The sequence below is a fragment of the Canis lupus genome, chromosome 14 (genome assembly GCF_003254725.2).
Source record: "Canis lupus dingo isolate Sandy chromosome 14, ASM325472v2, whole genome shotgun sequence".
Taxonomy (NCBI): Eukaryota; Metazoa; Chordata; class Mammalia; order Carnivora; family Canidae; genus Canis; species Canis lupus.
The window spans coordinates 1,736,325-1,752,719 of NC_064256.1; the positions used below are offsets into that span (position 1 = coordinate 1,736,325).

The 16,395-nt window shown below is 39.2% G+C and overlaps 1 protein-coding gene across 1 annotated transcript; it reads left to right on the forward strand.

The window, feature by feature from the left end:
• The first annotated feature begins 14,375 nt into the window (after positions 1-14,375).
• Positions 14,376-15,314, forward strand: LOC112665346 (olfactory receptor 2L5-like). Its single transcript, XM_025454999.1, has one exon. It carries the CDS (start codon positions 14,376-14,378, stop codon positions 15,312-15,314), a length of 939 nt encoding a protein of 312 aa, XP_025310784.1.
• The last annotated feature ends 1,081 nt before the right edge of the window (positions 15,315-16,395 follow it).

Sequence of the window (16,395 nt, forward strand, 5' to 3'; positions counted from 1 at the left end):
GAGAGGTCTGCTGTTACCCTAATACTCCTCCCCATAAAAGTCAGGGATTTCTTGTCTCTTGCTGCTTTAAGGATCTTCTCCTTATCTTTGGAATTTGCAAGCTTCACTATTAAATGTCGAGGTGTTGAACGGTTTTTATTGATTTTAGGGGGGGGATCTCTCTATTTCCTGGATCTGAATGCCTGTTTCCCTTCCCAGATTAGGAAAGTTTTCAGCTAGAATTTGTTCAAATACATATTCTGGGCCTCTGTCCCTTTCGGCGCCCTCGGGAACCCCAATTAAACGTAGGTTTTTCTTCCTCAGGCTGTCGTTTATTTCCCTTAATCTATCTTCATGGTCTTTTAATTGTTTGTCTCTTTTTTCCTCAGTTTCCCTCTTTGCTATCAACTTGTCTTCTAGGTCACTCACTCGTTCTTCCACCTCGTTAACCCTCGTCGTTAGGACTTCTAGTTTGGATTGCATCTCATTCAATTGATTTTTAATTTCTGCCTGATTAGCTCTAACTTCTGCAGTCATGAAGTCTCTTGAGTCCTTTATACTTTTTTCTAGAGCCACCAGTAGCTGTATAATAGTGCTTCTGAATTGGCTTTCTGACATTGAATTGTAATCCAGATTTTGTAACTCTGTGTGAGAGAGGACTGTTTCTGATTCTTTCTTTTGAGGTGAGGTTTTCCTTCTAGTCATTTTGCTCAGTGCAGAGTGGCCAAAAGCAAATTGTATTGGGAAAAAGAGAAAAAGAGAGGAGAGAAAGAAGGAAAGAAAAGAGAAAGAGAAAAAAAAAAGGGAAGAAAAAGAAAAAAAAACGAAAAAAAAAAGAAGAAAAAGAGAAAGAAAAAGAAAGGAGAAAAAAAGGGGGTGGGGGAAGGAAACAAATCAAAAAGCAAAACAAAACAAAAACAAAAACAAAAAAAAAAAAAGAACCACGGGGAGTACCTTCTGATTCTGTGTACTTTAAGTCCCTTGGCTTCTCCTGGAAGTTGTCCGTCTAGCTGATCTTCTGGGGGAGGGGCCTGTTGTGCTGATTTTCAGGTGTTAGCAGTTGGGGGAGCTGCTGTGCCCCTGCCTGGTGCAGGGCTCGGTGGGGGTTGTTTACCCCGTGAGGCCGCAGGAGGAGCAGCCCCAGTGGCGGGGCAGCTCTGGAAACCTGGATTCAGCTCTGGCAGGAACTCCGTCTGCAGGGCCTGGAGGCTCCGGGGCGGGGCCGCTGATCTGCTCAGCTCGGGACAGGAGCTCCCTTGCTGTCCTGGGCCCTCCCGGCCTCTGCCTGTCCCGGGGGAGGCCGGATCCTGGGCTGTGTCCCGGCGCCCTGTGCTCCGGAGCCTGCGCTGGTGGATTCGCGCTCCCGGGCCGCGCAACCCCCTCCGCGGAGCTGCCGCCCGAGCCCCTCGAGCTGCTCCTGGAACCGCGCAGCCCCCTCCGCACGGAGCCTCTTCCTCTGCCCGAGCCCCTCCGAGCTGCTCCCGGGGCCGCGCAGCCCCCTCCGCGGAGCCGCCCCTGAGCCCCTCCGAGCTGCTCCGGTCCCGCCGTGCGCGCTGCAGCCCTTAGGGAGCTCGGCGCACTCTCCTGGGCGCGCAGTTGCTCTGTTCCTGTCCCGGGGAACCCGAGGGCATCCCCGCCCTCCTGGGTCCTGCTCCACCTCCCCGCGAGCCCCTTTCCCCCGGGAAGGTCGGTGCAGCTCCTGCTCCTCCGGGACGGGGCTCTCCTGTCCTGGGGACACTCGCCCCGGCCTCAGCCCGGCTCCTCGCGGGCCCCTCCCCCTTGGAGGCCTTTGTTCCTTTATTTCTTTTTCCCCGTCTTCCTACCTGATAGGAGCGCGAACTCTTCTCACTGTAGCATTCCAGCTGGTCTCTCTTTAAATCTCAGGCCGAATTCATAGATTTTCAGGATAATTTGAAGGTTTTCTAGGTAGTTTGGTGTAGACAGGTGATTTGGAGACCCTACTCTTCCACCATCTTGCTCCTCCCCTCTGTTTTTTTCTTCTTAATTTGATGTGTGTATACTTTAGTTGTTGCTGTGTACATTTAATCTCCATGGTGACATCCTCAAAAATCTAGTAATCTGTAGATCTGCAATTTTAAGTCATAGTGTAACTAGGTGGTCCAAGTTTGCCCAGGATTTTTCTGATGTTAAAAGTGAAAATGCCGTTTTCCAATAATCTCCTTATTTTAAGGAAGATAGAATGGTTGACAGTCCACTCATATCACATGGTGTCAAAGTTTGTCAACTGATACTTCCCCTTGAAATACAATTTTTTCCCACTCCTGTGGTTTCTTGGATATCAAGATGCTTTCCTCATTAATTGAATAATCATTTCTCCGTTCAAATATTATCATATAAAATTCACTGAAATTCTCCCTCTGACATGCCTTATTTTATGTACTTTAAAATGTATTTTTAAGTACTTGTGATAACCAAAATTTTCAACCCATTCCTATTAATTTAGCTATATTTCAGAAGGAGAGGTGATAAATATTTGTGATCAAACTATCATTTTTACTTCTGCTAAAACAAGTTTTATTTTTTTATTTTTTACTTTTTAATAATAAATTTATTTTTTATTGGTGTTCAATTTGCCAACACAGAGAATAACACCCACTGCTCATCCCGTCAAGTGCCCCCCTCAGTGCCCGTCACCCATTCACCCCCACCCCCCGCCCTCCTCCCCTTCCTAAATATATTATTTGATGAAAATGGATGAGAGATGATCATCAAAAAGATCTTTCAGACATTATATTTTATTCTGTTTTATGTTTTTATTTTAACTCCAGTACAGTCAACATGCAGAGTTCTGTGTTTCAGGTATAAAATATAGTGATTCAACTATTTTATACATTACTAAATGCTCATCATGATAAATATACTCTTTAAGCCCCATCATCTAAATCGCTTATGATCCCACCCACGTCCCCTACTTTGTTCTCTATAATTAATAATCTGTTTCTTAGTGTCATTTTCTCTTTCTTTTCTTCATTTATTTTGTTTCTTAAATTCCATACATAAGCGAAATCATATGGTATTTGTCTTTCTCTGACTTATTTTGCTTAATGTCATACTTTCTAGCTCCACTCATGTCATTGCAAATGGCAGGATTTCATTCTCTTTTGTGGCTGAATAATACTTATACCACATTTTCTTCATCCACCATCAGTCTGTGGATGATTGGACTGCTTTCATAATTTGGCTATTGCAAATAATACTGCAATAAATATGTATGCCTTTGAATTAGTGTTTTTGTATTTGGGGTAAATAACCAGTAGCATTATTACTGGATCATATGGCATTTCTATTTTTAAATTTCGAGGAAGGTTCATACTGCTCTCCAGAGCGGCTACATCAGTTAGCATTCCCACCAAATGTGCAAGAGGATTCCTTTCTCTCCACATCCTTTCCAACACATTGTTTCTTGTGTTTTGATTTTAGCCAGTCATACAAGCCATTGTAGTTTTGACCTGCATTTTTCTGATGATGAGTAATGTTGCATCTTTTCATGTATCTGTTGGCCATCTGGATATCTTCTTTTGGTAAATGTCTGTTCATACCTTCTTCCCATTTTTAATTGGATTTAATTTGTTTTCTGGGTATTGAGTTTTATAAGTTCTTTGTATCTTTTGAATACTAAGCCTTTATCAGATATGTCATTTTCAATCATTTTCACCCATTCAGTCAATTGGCTTTTGGTTTTGTTGATCATTTCCTTTGATGTGAAGAAGCTTTTTATATTGATGTAGTCCCAATTGTTTATTTTTGCTTTTATTGCCCTTGCCTCAGGAGAAATATCTAGAAAAACGTTGTTATGTATAATGTCAGAAAAATCAATGCCTGTGCTTTCTTACAGGATTTTATGGTTTCAGGTCTTACATTTAGGTCTTTAATTCATTTTGAGTTCTTTTTGTGTATGGTTTTAGAAAGAAGTCCAATACCATCCTTTCGCTTTTGCCATCAGTTTTCTTCACACCAATTATTGGAGAGACTGTATTTTTCCCACTGTTTATCCTTTCCTCCTTTGTAGAAGATTAATTGACCATATAATTGTGGGTTTACTTCTGGGGTTTCTTTTCTTTGAACTCATTTATGTGTCTACTTTTGTACCAAAACCATACTCTCTTGATGACTATAGATTTGTGATATAAGTCTAAGTCAGTTTCTCTTTTTTTTTTCTTTTTTAAGATTTCTATGGGTATTTCAAGTCTTTTGTAGTTCCATACAAATTTTAAACTGGTTTTTGTGTAAGGATCATATTGACCTTATGAAATGAATTTGGAATGTCTTCTTTCTCTTCTATTATTTGGAATAGTTAGAGAATAGGCATTAACTTTTATTTAAATGTTTGATAGAATTCACCTGCAAAGATGTTAGGTCCTGGACTTTCTGGACTTTTCTGATTATTGTTTCAATTTCTTTGCTGGGAATCAGTCTGTTCAAATTTTCTATTTCTCCCTCCTTTAATTTTGCTAGATGTTCATGTTCCTAAAAATTTATCAGCTTCTTCTAGTTTATCTAATTTGTTGTATATAATTATTTGTAATATTCTCTTTTAAGTGTTTGCAATTCAATAGTGCTTTTGTTATTTCTTTCTTTCAGTTGCAATTTTGTTTATTTGAACTCTGTCTCTGTCTCCATGTCTCTCTCTTTTTTGATGAGCCTGGACAGAGGTTTACCAACCTTGTTGATCTTTTCAAAGAACCAGCTCCTGTTTTCATTGATCTTTAAAAAAATTAGTTTCTATATCATTTATTTTATTTATTTTATTATTTTCTTCCATTGGTTTTAGGTTTCGTTTATTGTTTTTTTCTAGCTGACTTAGGTATAATGTCAGGGTGTTTATTTGGGTTTTTCTTGCTTCTTAAATTAAGTTAATATTGCTATAAATTTCTGTCTTAGAACTGCTTTTGCTGCATCTCAATGATTTTAGAACTGTTGTGTCCATTTGCATTACTTTCTTTGTAATTTTTAATTTCTTCTTTGATTTCTTGGTTGATGCTTTCATCATTTAGTGGCATGTTATTTAACCTTCATGTACTTTTGATCTTTCCAGATATTTCCTTGTGGTTTATTTCTATTTTCTAATTTTGTAGTCAGAAAAGAGGCATGTATGATTTTTATCTTTTTTATTTGTTAAGACTTGTTTCATGGTTGATTATGTGATGTAATCTGGAGAATGTTCCTTGTGCAGTTGAAAATAATGTGTCTTCTGCTGTTTTAGGGTGGATTGTTCTGAATATATGTGTTAAATCCATCTGGTCCAATGCTTCTTTCTTGATTTTCTATGTAGATAATCTGTCCATTGATGTAAATCAGAAAGTAAAGTCCCTACTATTATTGTGTTATTAGAAATTAATTCCTTTATGTTTTTATTAACTATTGTATGTATGTGGATGCTCTGATAGTGGTGCATATATATTTATAACTGTTATATCATCTTGTAGGATTGTTCCCTTTCTGATTATATAGTGTCCTTCTTTGTCTCCTGTTATAATCTTTGTTTCACAGTATATTTTGTTCAATATAGGGATGCTTGGGTAGCTCAGTCCATTGAGCATCCTACTCTTGATTTTGGCTCAGGTCATGATCTCAAGGTCTTGAGATCTAACTCTGCATTAGGTTTTTTGCTCAGTATGGAGTCTTCTTGTCCCTTTTCCCTTGTCCCCTACCCATGTTGTGTGCATGGATGTACACACAGTCTCTCTCTCTTTCTTAAATAAACAAATAATAAATAACAAAATCTTTGGGGAAAAAATGTTTTGTTAAATATATGTATTGCTACTCTGGCTTTCTTTTGACATATATTTGTATGATAAATGTTTCTACATCGCCTCAGTTTTAATCGTCAAGTAAGTTTGGATGTGACATGTGTCCCTTATAAGCAGTACATAGATACCTCATTTTTTCCCCCAACTCCACCACTCTATATATTTTGATTGGAGCATTTCATCCATTTATATTCAAATTAGTTATTGATAGGTATGTATTTATTGTCATTTTGTTACTTGTTTTGTGGTTGTATTTATAGTTTTTCCTGATTCTTTCATCTTTCTATCTTTCATCTTTCACAGGTTGCTGTTTTTCTATAATGGTATACGTGGGTGACTTTCTGTTTGTTCTTTGCATATCTATGTCTGACTTTTTGTTTGTGCTTGAATATAAAATTTTCTATATGTAGCAATCTATATTAAGTTGATGATCCCTTAAATCTGAACCCATTCTTTATTTCTATCCCTAGCATAGTTAGGTATATGGTGTCATATTTTACAACCTTTTATTTTCTGATTTTTACAGAAATACTTATTTACTTTGTGTTTTCTATTATCGTACTGTAATACATGTTTTTTTTTCTTCCTACTCAAAGAGTTGCCTTTAATATTTGTGTAAGCTTGGTTTAGTGGTCATAAATTCTTTTATTTTTTAATTGTCTGATAAGCTCTCTACCTTTCCTTCTATTCTGAATCATGGCTTTGCTAGATAGAGTCTAGTTGGCTGCAGATTTTCCCATTTTAGCACTTCAAATACATCATGACACTACCTTCGGACTTGTAAAGATTCTGCTGAACAAACCCTATAGCCTTATGGTGTTTACATTGTATGTAATGGTATTGTTTTCTCTTGTTGTTTTGGTATTTGTTTTCTTTGTCACTCTTTTTTTTCATTTTAATTACTGTGTATTTTGATATGGATATCCTTATGTTGATCTTTTGAGGGTAATCTCTTTGTCCCCCTTCTGGATCTGGGTATCTGTTTCCTTCACCAGATTAGGGAATCTCTCAGCTATTATTTCTTCAGATATTTTTTTCTGCCTTCTTTTCTCTTTATTTTTTGGGGGGGTTCCTATCATGTGAATGTTACTACATTTGATAGTGTGGCCGAGTTCTCTTTATCTATTCTCATTTTGCATAATTATTGTCTCTTATTTGCCCAACTTGATTATTCTTCATTAGTTTGTCTTCCAGGGCATTAACTCATTCCTATGATCTCTCTAGCCTGTTCTTTTTTCCATCAATTATATCTTTAATTTCATTTGTTGTTTTATTCATTTCTGATTCCTTTGTTCTGAATGATTCCATTTATGTAATATTCTCCAAAATACATAACGATAGAGATGGAAAACAAATACACGGTCGTTTTTATCTCTTTATTAAAGTTATAAATGATGCCCTCCCCTCTTTTCTCAAATCCAGTGAGTATCTTTATAATCAATACTTCAAATTCTCTAATAGTTTATTTTATATCCACTTGGCTTTGGTGTTTTGTGGTTTTGTCCTTTTATTTGGGACATATTCCTATTTCTCCTAATTTTGTCTCTCAGTCTATTTCTTTGTATTAGATAAATCAGCTGCATCTCCTGTTTTTGTAGGCAATGGCATTATCAAGAAGAGTTCCTATAGTGTCCTGTATTGCAGTGTCCCGTTTCCCTGGGTCTGGCCCCTCAGGATATGTCTCTTATGAGTGTTATGTGTGGTTTGCCATTGTGTCCTGGCCACTTTTTCTTTCAGTCCATTCATCTGCAAAAGGTTTCCTTTCCTGCTGTGGCAGTTTTTTGTCTCAGTACACGGTGAAGTTTACTTTTACCAAGTGTGCATGGTTGTCCTTACAAAATGAGACCAGCTGCCATTGCCAATGGAAGTGAGGCCCTGAAAAACACATAGTTCTAGAGACTCAGTATTGACTGGGATTTGTTCTAGTCTTCTGGGACAGGGGAATAGTAGATACAGGACTACTGTAGCTTGACTGGGAAAGGTGGAACTACCAAAATATAGGAATGGATAAGGTCTGTTGTAATCAATTTCGGTAGCGAGTGTCTGGACCGTCCTGGTTCTTGCAGATGGTCCTATATTTATGCTGAGGAGGGTCAGGAGAGGGAAGTGTTACCTCTAAGCTCCTTTGTTCACAGAGGGATCTTCCTACAATCACTGCTTCTCTGGGACATACTCTGAGATGAGAAAATAATTCACTCCCATATGTCCAGGTATTTTTTTAAACTGCTATCTCTATGCTGTATCTGCATTGCGTGTTTGTCATGCTGTCTTGTTAAGGGCAGGACCTGAGCTTACTAATGCCCTTGGGGCTCTCACAGAGCTGAGCCTGCTGATTTTTTAAATACCAGGCTTTAATTTCTGTTAGTTGTAAGAATCATGAACTCATAGAAATTTGGCCCCTCTTTCTTTAAAAGCCAAATGTTATGGGAAGTTGTCTTCCCATCTACACTCCCCTGTGTGATAGCCTATTAATCACCTTTCCCCAAGATTGTAGTTCCCTCTCTACTATGGATAACCATGGTCCATTTTGCTCAGTTTTCTGGCCTTGCTACATTCTTGAAAGTGGCTTCTTCCCTACTTTTATTTGTAGAGTTCCTGTTGCCAGTCTTTGGGTAATTTTCTGGGTTATTTAGGCTGTCATGTTATTTAGTTGTATCCACAGGATGAAGTGAGTTACTTTTACTTTGCCATCTTCCCAACCTCCCAAAGAATTTTTAAACTTTCACTCTTCTCTTTGGGGATGCTTGAACAAAGTTATGAGGACTGCAGTACACGTGGTTAATAGATCTAAAGAAGAGTCTACCCTATACTAAGAAATTAAAATGGAAGGTGAAAAGTAATGATAAGAGAGGAATGTAGGAGGCGGGGCAAAATGGCGAAGAGTAGGATCCCCAAGTCACCTGTCCCCACAAACTTAGCTAGATAACTTTCAAATCATCCTGAAAACCTACAAATTCAGGCTGAGATTTAAAGAGAGAACAGCTGGAATGCTACAGTGAGAAGAGTTTGCACTTCTATCAAGGTAGGAAGACAGAAATAAATAAATAAATAAATAAATAAATAAATAAATAAATAAACAAACAAACATCCAAGGGGAGGAACCCCCACGAGAAGCTGGACTAAGGCCAGGTGGCGAGTGCCCCCAGGACAGGAAAGCCCAGTCCCAGAGAAGCAAAAACTTTACCAATCTTCCCGGAGGGAAAGGCGCTCGCAGGGCTCTGGCAGGATCCCAGGAGGGACAGTGGAGCCCCCAGGTTCACGTGGTCACTAACAGAGGAAGTGCACCCTGGGGGAGAGCGTGCCACAGACCGCAGGTCGAGCTCCCTAAAGGGATGCAGCGTGTGCCCAGCAGGGCTCCGGGAGCAGCTCAGGCAGCGGCTTGGGCGGCGGCTCTGCCCAAAGGGGGCTGTGCAGTCCTGGGAGCCCATTCCAGCTGCAAAGTCCCCAGGGAATAAGGCCCCTGGGGACAAAGCCAAGGATCCAGCACTGCCCTTGGGACAGACGGACACAGGACAGTGAGGAAGCCCCTGCTGCTGGGCACCCCCGAGATGTGCAGATCAGTGCCCCCCCTCCTCCAGAGGATCCAGGACCCTGCGGACTGGGAGACAGCAGTTGTAACTGTGGGAGCTGACCCCAGGGATGGAGAGCTGGCAACCACGCTGATGTTGTTCCTCCTGGTGTCACCTTGTGCCTGGGACCGAGCAGGGCTGCCAGGAGGCAGTGGCCTCACAGGATACAGCTCCCATTGAGCCCTGCACCGGCAGGGGGCGAGGCAGCTTCCCCCAGGGGCACACACCTGAGAATCAGCACACCAGGCCCCTCCCATAGAAGACCAGTTGGAAGGACAGGGAAAGAGCAAGTTCTTAACCAAACAGTGCTGAAAAGCTCCAGGGCAAGTCGAGGGATTTACATTATATATAATCAGATGCTACCCCTCCTGTTTTTTTCTTTTTATTTGTTTGTCCCCCCCCTTTTTTTTCTTCCCCTTTTCCGTCATTTTCCACTACAACTTGTTTTTAGCCACTCTGCACTGAGAAAAATGAGTAGAAGGAAAAACTCACCACAAAAGAAAGAATCAGAAACAGTATTCTCTCATACAGAATTACAGAATTACAGAATTTGGATTATAATTCGATGTCAAAGAGCCAATTCAGAAGCACAAATATAAAGATAATCGTAGCCCTGGAAAAAAGCATAAAAAAAATCAAGAGATTTCATGACTGCAAAATTTAGATCTAATCGGGCTGAAATTAAAAATCAATTAATGAGATGTAATCCAAACTGGAGGTCCTAATGGTGAGGGTTAACGAAGTAGAAGAAAGATTGAGTGACAAAGAAGACAAGTTGATGGCAAGGAAGGAAGCAGAGGAATAAAAGAGAAAAACAAAAGATCATGAGGAAAGGTTAAGGGAAATATATGACAGCCTCGAAGGAAAAATCTATGTGTAATAGGGGTTCCAAAGGGCACCGAAAGGACAGAGGACTAGAAAGTGTATTTGAACAAATCATAGCTGAGAACTTCCCTAACGTGGGGAGGGAAACAGGCATTCATATCCAGGAGATAGAGAGATTCCCCCTTAGAAGCAATAAAAACTATTGAACACCCTGATATATCATATTGAAACTTGCAAATTCCAAAGATAAAGAGAAGATCCTTAGTGGCAAGAAAGAAGAGATCCCTAAGCTTCATGGGGAGAAGTATCAGGTTAACAGAAGACCTCTCCACAGAGACATGGAAGGCCAGAAAGGACTGGCAGGATATACTCATGGTCTTAAATGAGAAGAACATGCAGCCAAGCATACTTTATCCAGCAAGGCTCTCATTCAGAATAGAAGGAGAGATAAAGAGCTTCCAAGATAGGCAGACACTGAAAGAATATGTGACCACCAAACTAGCGCTGCAAGAAATATTAAGGGGGACTTAATGAATTAGACACCAGAAGAACTGTGAAAAATAGCAACAAAACCAGCAGTTGGTTCTTTAAAAGAATTAATAAGATAGATAAACCATTAGCTAGCCTTATTAAAAAGAAGAGAGAAAAGACTCAAATTAATAAAATCATGAATGAGAAAGGAGAAATCACCACTAATACCAAGGAAATACAAACAATTTTAAAACGTTATTATGAGCAGATGTATGCCAATAAATTAGACAATCTAGAAGAAATGGATGCATTTCTGGGAAACCACAAAATACCAAAACTGGAACTGAAAGAAATAGAAAACCTGAACAGGCCAATAACCAGGGAAGGAAATTGGGCAGTCATCAAAAACCTCCCAAGACACAAAAGTCCACGGCCAGATGGTTTCCCAGGGGAATTCTATCTAAAGTTTAAAGAAGAAACAATACCTAACCTACTAAAAGTGTTTTGAAAGATAGAGATGGAATACTGCCAAACTCATGCTATGAGGCCAGCATAAGCTTAATTTGAAATCCAGAAAATTATCCACCAAAAAAAGGAGAATTATAGACCAATATCCCTAATGAACACAGATTCAAAAATTCTCAAAACATACTAGCGAAGAGGGACCAACAGTGCATTAAGAAGATTTTTCAGCATGATCAAGTGGGATTTATCCCTGGGGTGCAAGGCTGGATCAACACTCGTAAAGCAATCAATGTGAATCATCATATCAACAAGACAAAAACAAGAATCATAGGATCCTCTCAATAGATGCAAAAAAAGCATTTGACAAAATACAGCATGCATTCCTGATCGAAACTCTTCAGAGTATAAGGATAGAAGGAATATTCCTCGACATCTTAAAAGCCATCTACAAAAAACCAACTGCAAATATTATTCTCAATGGGGAAACACTGGGAGCCTTTCCCCTAAGATCAGGAACATGACAGGGAACATGACACTCTCACTACTACTATTCAACATAGTACTAGAAGTCCTAGCCTCAGCAATCAGGCAACAAAAAGAAATAAAAGGCATTCAAATTGGCAAAGAAGAAGTCAAACTCTCCCTCTTCGCATATGACATGATACTGTACAAAGAAAACCCAGAAGACTCCACCCCAAGATTGCTAGAACTCATACAGCAATTCGGCAGTGTGGCAGGATACAAAATCAATGCCCACAAATCAGTGGCATTTCTACACACTAATGAGACTGAAGAAAGAGAAAATAAGGAGTCAATCCCATTTACAATTGCACCCAAAAGCATAAGATACCTAGGAATAAACCTAACCAAAGAGGTAAAGGATCTATACCCTAAAAACTACATACCAGTTCTGAAAGAAATTGAGGAAGACACAAAGAGATGGAAAAATTTTCCATGCTCATGGATTAGAAGAATTAATACTGTGAAAATGTCAATACTACCCAGGGCAATTTACACATTTAATGCAATCCCTATCAAAATACCATGAACTTTCTTGAGAGTTGGAACAAATCATCTTAAGATTTGTGTGGAATCAGAAAAGACCCTGAAGAGTCAAAGGAATATTAAAAAGGAAAACCATAGCTGGGGGCATCATAATGCCAGATTTCAGGTTGTACTTAAAGCTGTGATCATCAAGACAGTATGGTACAGGCAAAAAAACAGACACATAGATCAATGGAACAGAATAGAGAAACCAGAAGTGGACCCTCAACTTTATGGTCAACTAATATTTGACAAAGTAGGAAAGAGTATCCGCTGGAAAAAAGACTGTGTCTTCAACAAATGGTGCTTGGAAAACTGGACCTCCACATGCAGAAGAATGAAACCAGACCCTTCTCTTACACCACACACAAAGATAAACTCAAAATGGATCAAATATCTAAATGTGAGACAAGACTCCATCAAAATCCTAGAGGAGAACACAGGCAGCACCCTTTGTGAACTTGGCCACAGCCACTTACGATATACATCTATGAAGGCAAGGCAACCAAAATCAAAAATGAATTATTGGAACTTAATCAAGATAAAAAGATTCTGCACAGCAATAGAGACAGTCAACAGAACTAACAGACAACCTACAGAATGGGAGAAGATATTTGCAAATGACCTATCAGATAAAGACTAGTATCCAAGATCTATAAAGAACTTATTAAACTCAACAGCAAAGAAATAAATAATCCACTCATGATATGGGCAAAAGACATGAACAGAAATCTCACAGAGGAAGACATAGACATGGCAAACAAGCACGTGAGAAAATGCTCCACATCCCTTGCCATCAGGGAAATACAAATCAAAACCACAATGAGATACCACCTCACACCAGTGAGAATGGGGAAAATTAACAAGACAGGAAAGAACAAATGTTGGAGAGGATGTTGAGAAAGGTGAATCCTCTTGCAGTGTTGGTGGGAATGTGAAATGATGCAGCCACTCTGGAAAACTGTGTGGAGGTTCCTCAAAAAGTTAAAAATAGATCTGCCCTACGACCCAGCAATTGCACTGCTGGGGATTTTCCTCAAAGATACAGATGCAGTGAAACTCCAGAACACCTGCACCCCAATGTTTATAGCAACAATGTCCACAATGGCCAAACTGTGGAAGGAGCCTCGGTGTCCATCGAAAGATGAATGGATAAAGAAGATGTGGTCTATGTATACAATGGAATATTACTCAGCCATTAGAAACGACAAATATCCACCATTTGCTTCAACGTGGATGGAACTGGAGGGTATTATGCTGAGTGAAGTAAGTCAATTGGAGAAGGACAAACATTATATGGTCTCATTCATTTGGGGAATATAAAAATTAGTAAAGGAGAATAATGGGGAAAGTAGAGAAAATGAGTGAAAATATCAGTGAGGGTGACAAAACATGAGGGACACTTCACTCTGGGAAACGAACAAGGGGTAGTGGAAAAGTAAGAGGGCGGGGGGCTGGGGTGATTGTTTGATGGGCACTGAGGGGGGCACGTGGTGAGATGAGCACTGGGAGTTATGCTATATGTTGGCAAATTGAACTCCAGTAAAAAAAAATGTTAAAAATAGAGGAATGTAATAATTAAGACTATTTTTACCTGGTGTTATTAGGCCATGAAAGCTTATGTTTTTCTGGATCCACACCATGTACTGACGACTGATTTTCAGGAAGATTTATTCAGCAATGTAGGAGAGAGTGACAAGAGGCAAATCTAATATCAAAATGAGAAAAAAGTTAGTTATTATATATATATATATATATATATATATGCCTGAAAAGATAAATAAATATAATCTTGAATGAAAACATAAACCCCTTCCATGTATCACTAAATTTGTTCATATAATGAATCAAATGACTATTTATTTGAATTGATATAAACTTTTGTTCAGTCTTGGCAAAATAATTATGCTCATATTTAATTAAAATATTTGATTTTTTTGATATGTGAATTTATGAAGGACATAGAATTATTTATGTTCTATTCAGGTAGATTTAGACATTTTCCTTTTATTATTTCAATTATTCTTTACACAAAATTTTGAGTGTAAATGCTTAGCTCCTTTACCTGTGACTTTTTGAAGCAACATAGAACTTTCTCAAAATAGGAAACTTTGATTATTTATTTTATGAACTGGGTATTTCATGAAAACTTCAGAATTATACTAAAACATTGTGAAAAAATAATTAAAAGACACATATTTCTTTACGTGCTACCCATGTGTTTTTCTCTACTTTCAGGGGAATGAAAATTATGGAAAATTACAACCAAACATTAACAGATTTCCTTTTATTGGGGTTGTTTCCATCATCAAGAATTGGCCTCTTTCTTTTCATTCTCATAGTATTTATTTTCTTAATGGCTCTTTTTGGCAACCTGTCCATGATCATCCTCATCATCGTGGACACTCATCTCCACACACCCATGTATTTTCTACTTAGCCAGCTCTCCCTCATGGACCTAAACTACATCTCCACCATTGTCCCAAAGATGGTTTCTGATTATCTCTTTGGAAACAAGTCCATCTCACTTATTGGTTGTGAAGTTCAGAGCTTCTTCTTCTTGACTTTAGCAGTTGCAGAAGCACTACTCTTGACATCTATGGCTTATGATCGTTACGTGGCTATTTGCTTTCCTCTTCACTATCCCATTCGCATGAGCAAAAAATTGTGTGTGCTGATGATAACAGGATCTTGGACAATTGGCTCTATCAACTCCTGTGCTCACACTGCATATGCCTTCCATATACCTTACTGTCGATCCAGAACTATCAACCATTTCTTCTGTGATGTCCCAGCCATGTTGACGTTGGCCTGCATGGACACCTGGGTCTATGAGTACACAGTGTTTGTAAGCACCACACTCTTGATTGTGTTTCCTTTCATTGGCATTGCATGCTCCTATGGCCAGGTCCTCCTTGCCATCTGCCGCATGCAATCAACAGAAGGGAGGAAGAAAGCTTATTCCACCTGCAGCACTCACCTCACTGTGGTGACTTTCTACTATGCACCCTTTGCTTACACTTATCTACGCCCAAGATCCCTCCGAACCCCAACAGAGGACAAGGCTCTAGCTGTTCTCTACACCATTCTGACCCCAATGCTCAACCCCATCATCTACAGCCTGAGAAACAAGGAGGTGATAGGGGCCCTGAGACGATTGATTCAGAAGATCAGCTTTGTAAAAATGTAGAGGAATTTCTCATTGGGCCTGCTGCCTCAGAAGTAGATCTTTTTTTTTTTTTCATATATACTCCTTAAGAACAATATTACTCTAGGATTGAAGACAGAGAATAAAATAATCTAGAAGATTAAAATAATTGAGATTTGACAAATAGTTTTATGTTTCTAAACGCTTGTTCTCTTTTCCTTGTGGTGATTCTTAGTAAATGTAAATGACATAATATTTCTTCTATCTGTTTGCAGAAGGTTTTACTAATATGTAGAAACTACAATGGAAACTGCCCAACTTGATGGTATCATTCAGTATAATAGTACAAATGTACTTAATATATATCTAAAAATGACTAAAATAATACAAAGAACAATAAATGTCATGGCCTTGGCCTTTCTATTGATAACCAAAACAATTATTTGTTCCATTCCAATTATTGTGTAGGCTTAACTGGTCCCAGGTTTCAAAAGACATGATAGATACATAGGTTTCTCCGAGAGCTCTGCATGAATTAGAATTTCATACACAACTAGATAGGAAATGTAAAAAAAAAAAAAATTGTATTTTTTGTGACAGGAACACTGGGACAATCTGGGTGATTTTTTAAACACTATTTTAGAGAGAGAGGGCAGGGCAAGATGATGGAGGATTAGGGTCCCCAAGTCACCTATCTCACCAACTTACCTAGATAACTTTCAAATCATCCTGAAAATCTATGCATTCGGCCTGAGATTTAAAGAGAGAACAGCTGGAAAACTACAGAGAGAAGAGTTTGCCCTTCTAACAAGGTAGAAAGGCAGAAAAAAAAATAAAAAAGAATCAAGAGATGGAGGGGCCTCATGGGCCAGGCTAAGTCCCCACGGTGAAAGCTTCCAGGACAGGAAAGCCCAGCCCTGGAGAAGCAGGAACTTTAAAAATCCACATCGGATTCTTCCCGAACAGAAAGGTGCTCATTAGGGAAAAGTAGCAAAACCGCAGGAGGGGCAGTGGAGCCTCCAGTCTCCCAGAGTCACTAACAGAGGAAGTGCACCCAGGGGAGAGTGCACCACAAACTGTGGGCCAAGCTTGGTAAAGGGCTGGAGTGCCCACCTGGTGGGGC

Excerpts from the sequence above, each read along its gene's own strand:
- LOC112665346 (XM_025454999.1), top strand. The coding sequence starts at position 14,376 with ATGGAAAATTACAACCAAACATTAACAGATTTCCTTTTATTGGGGTTG.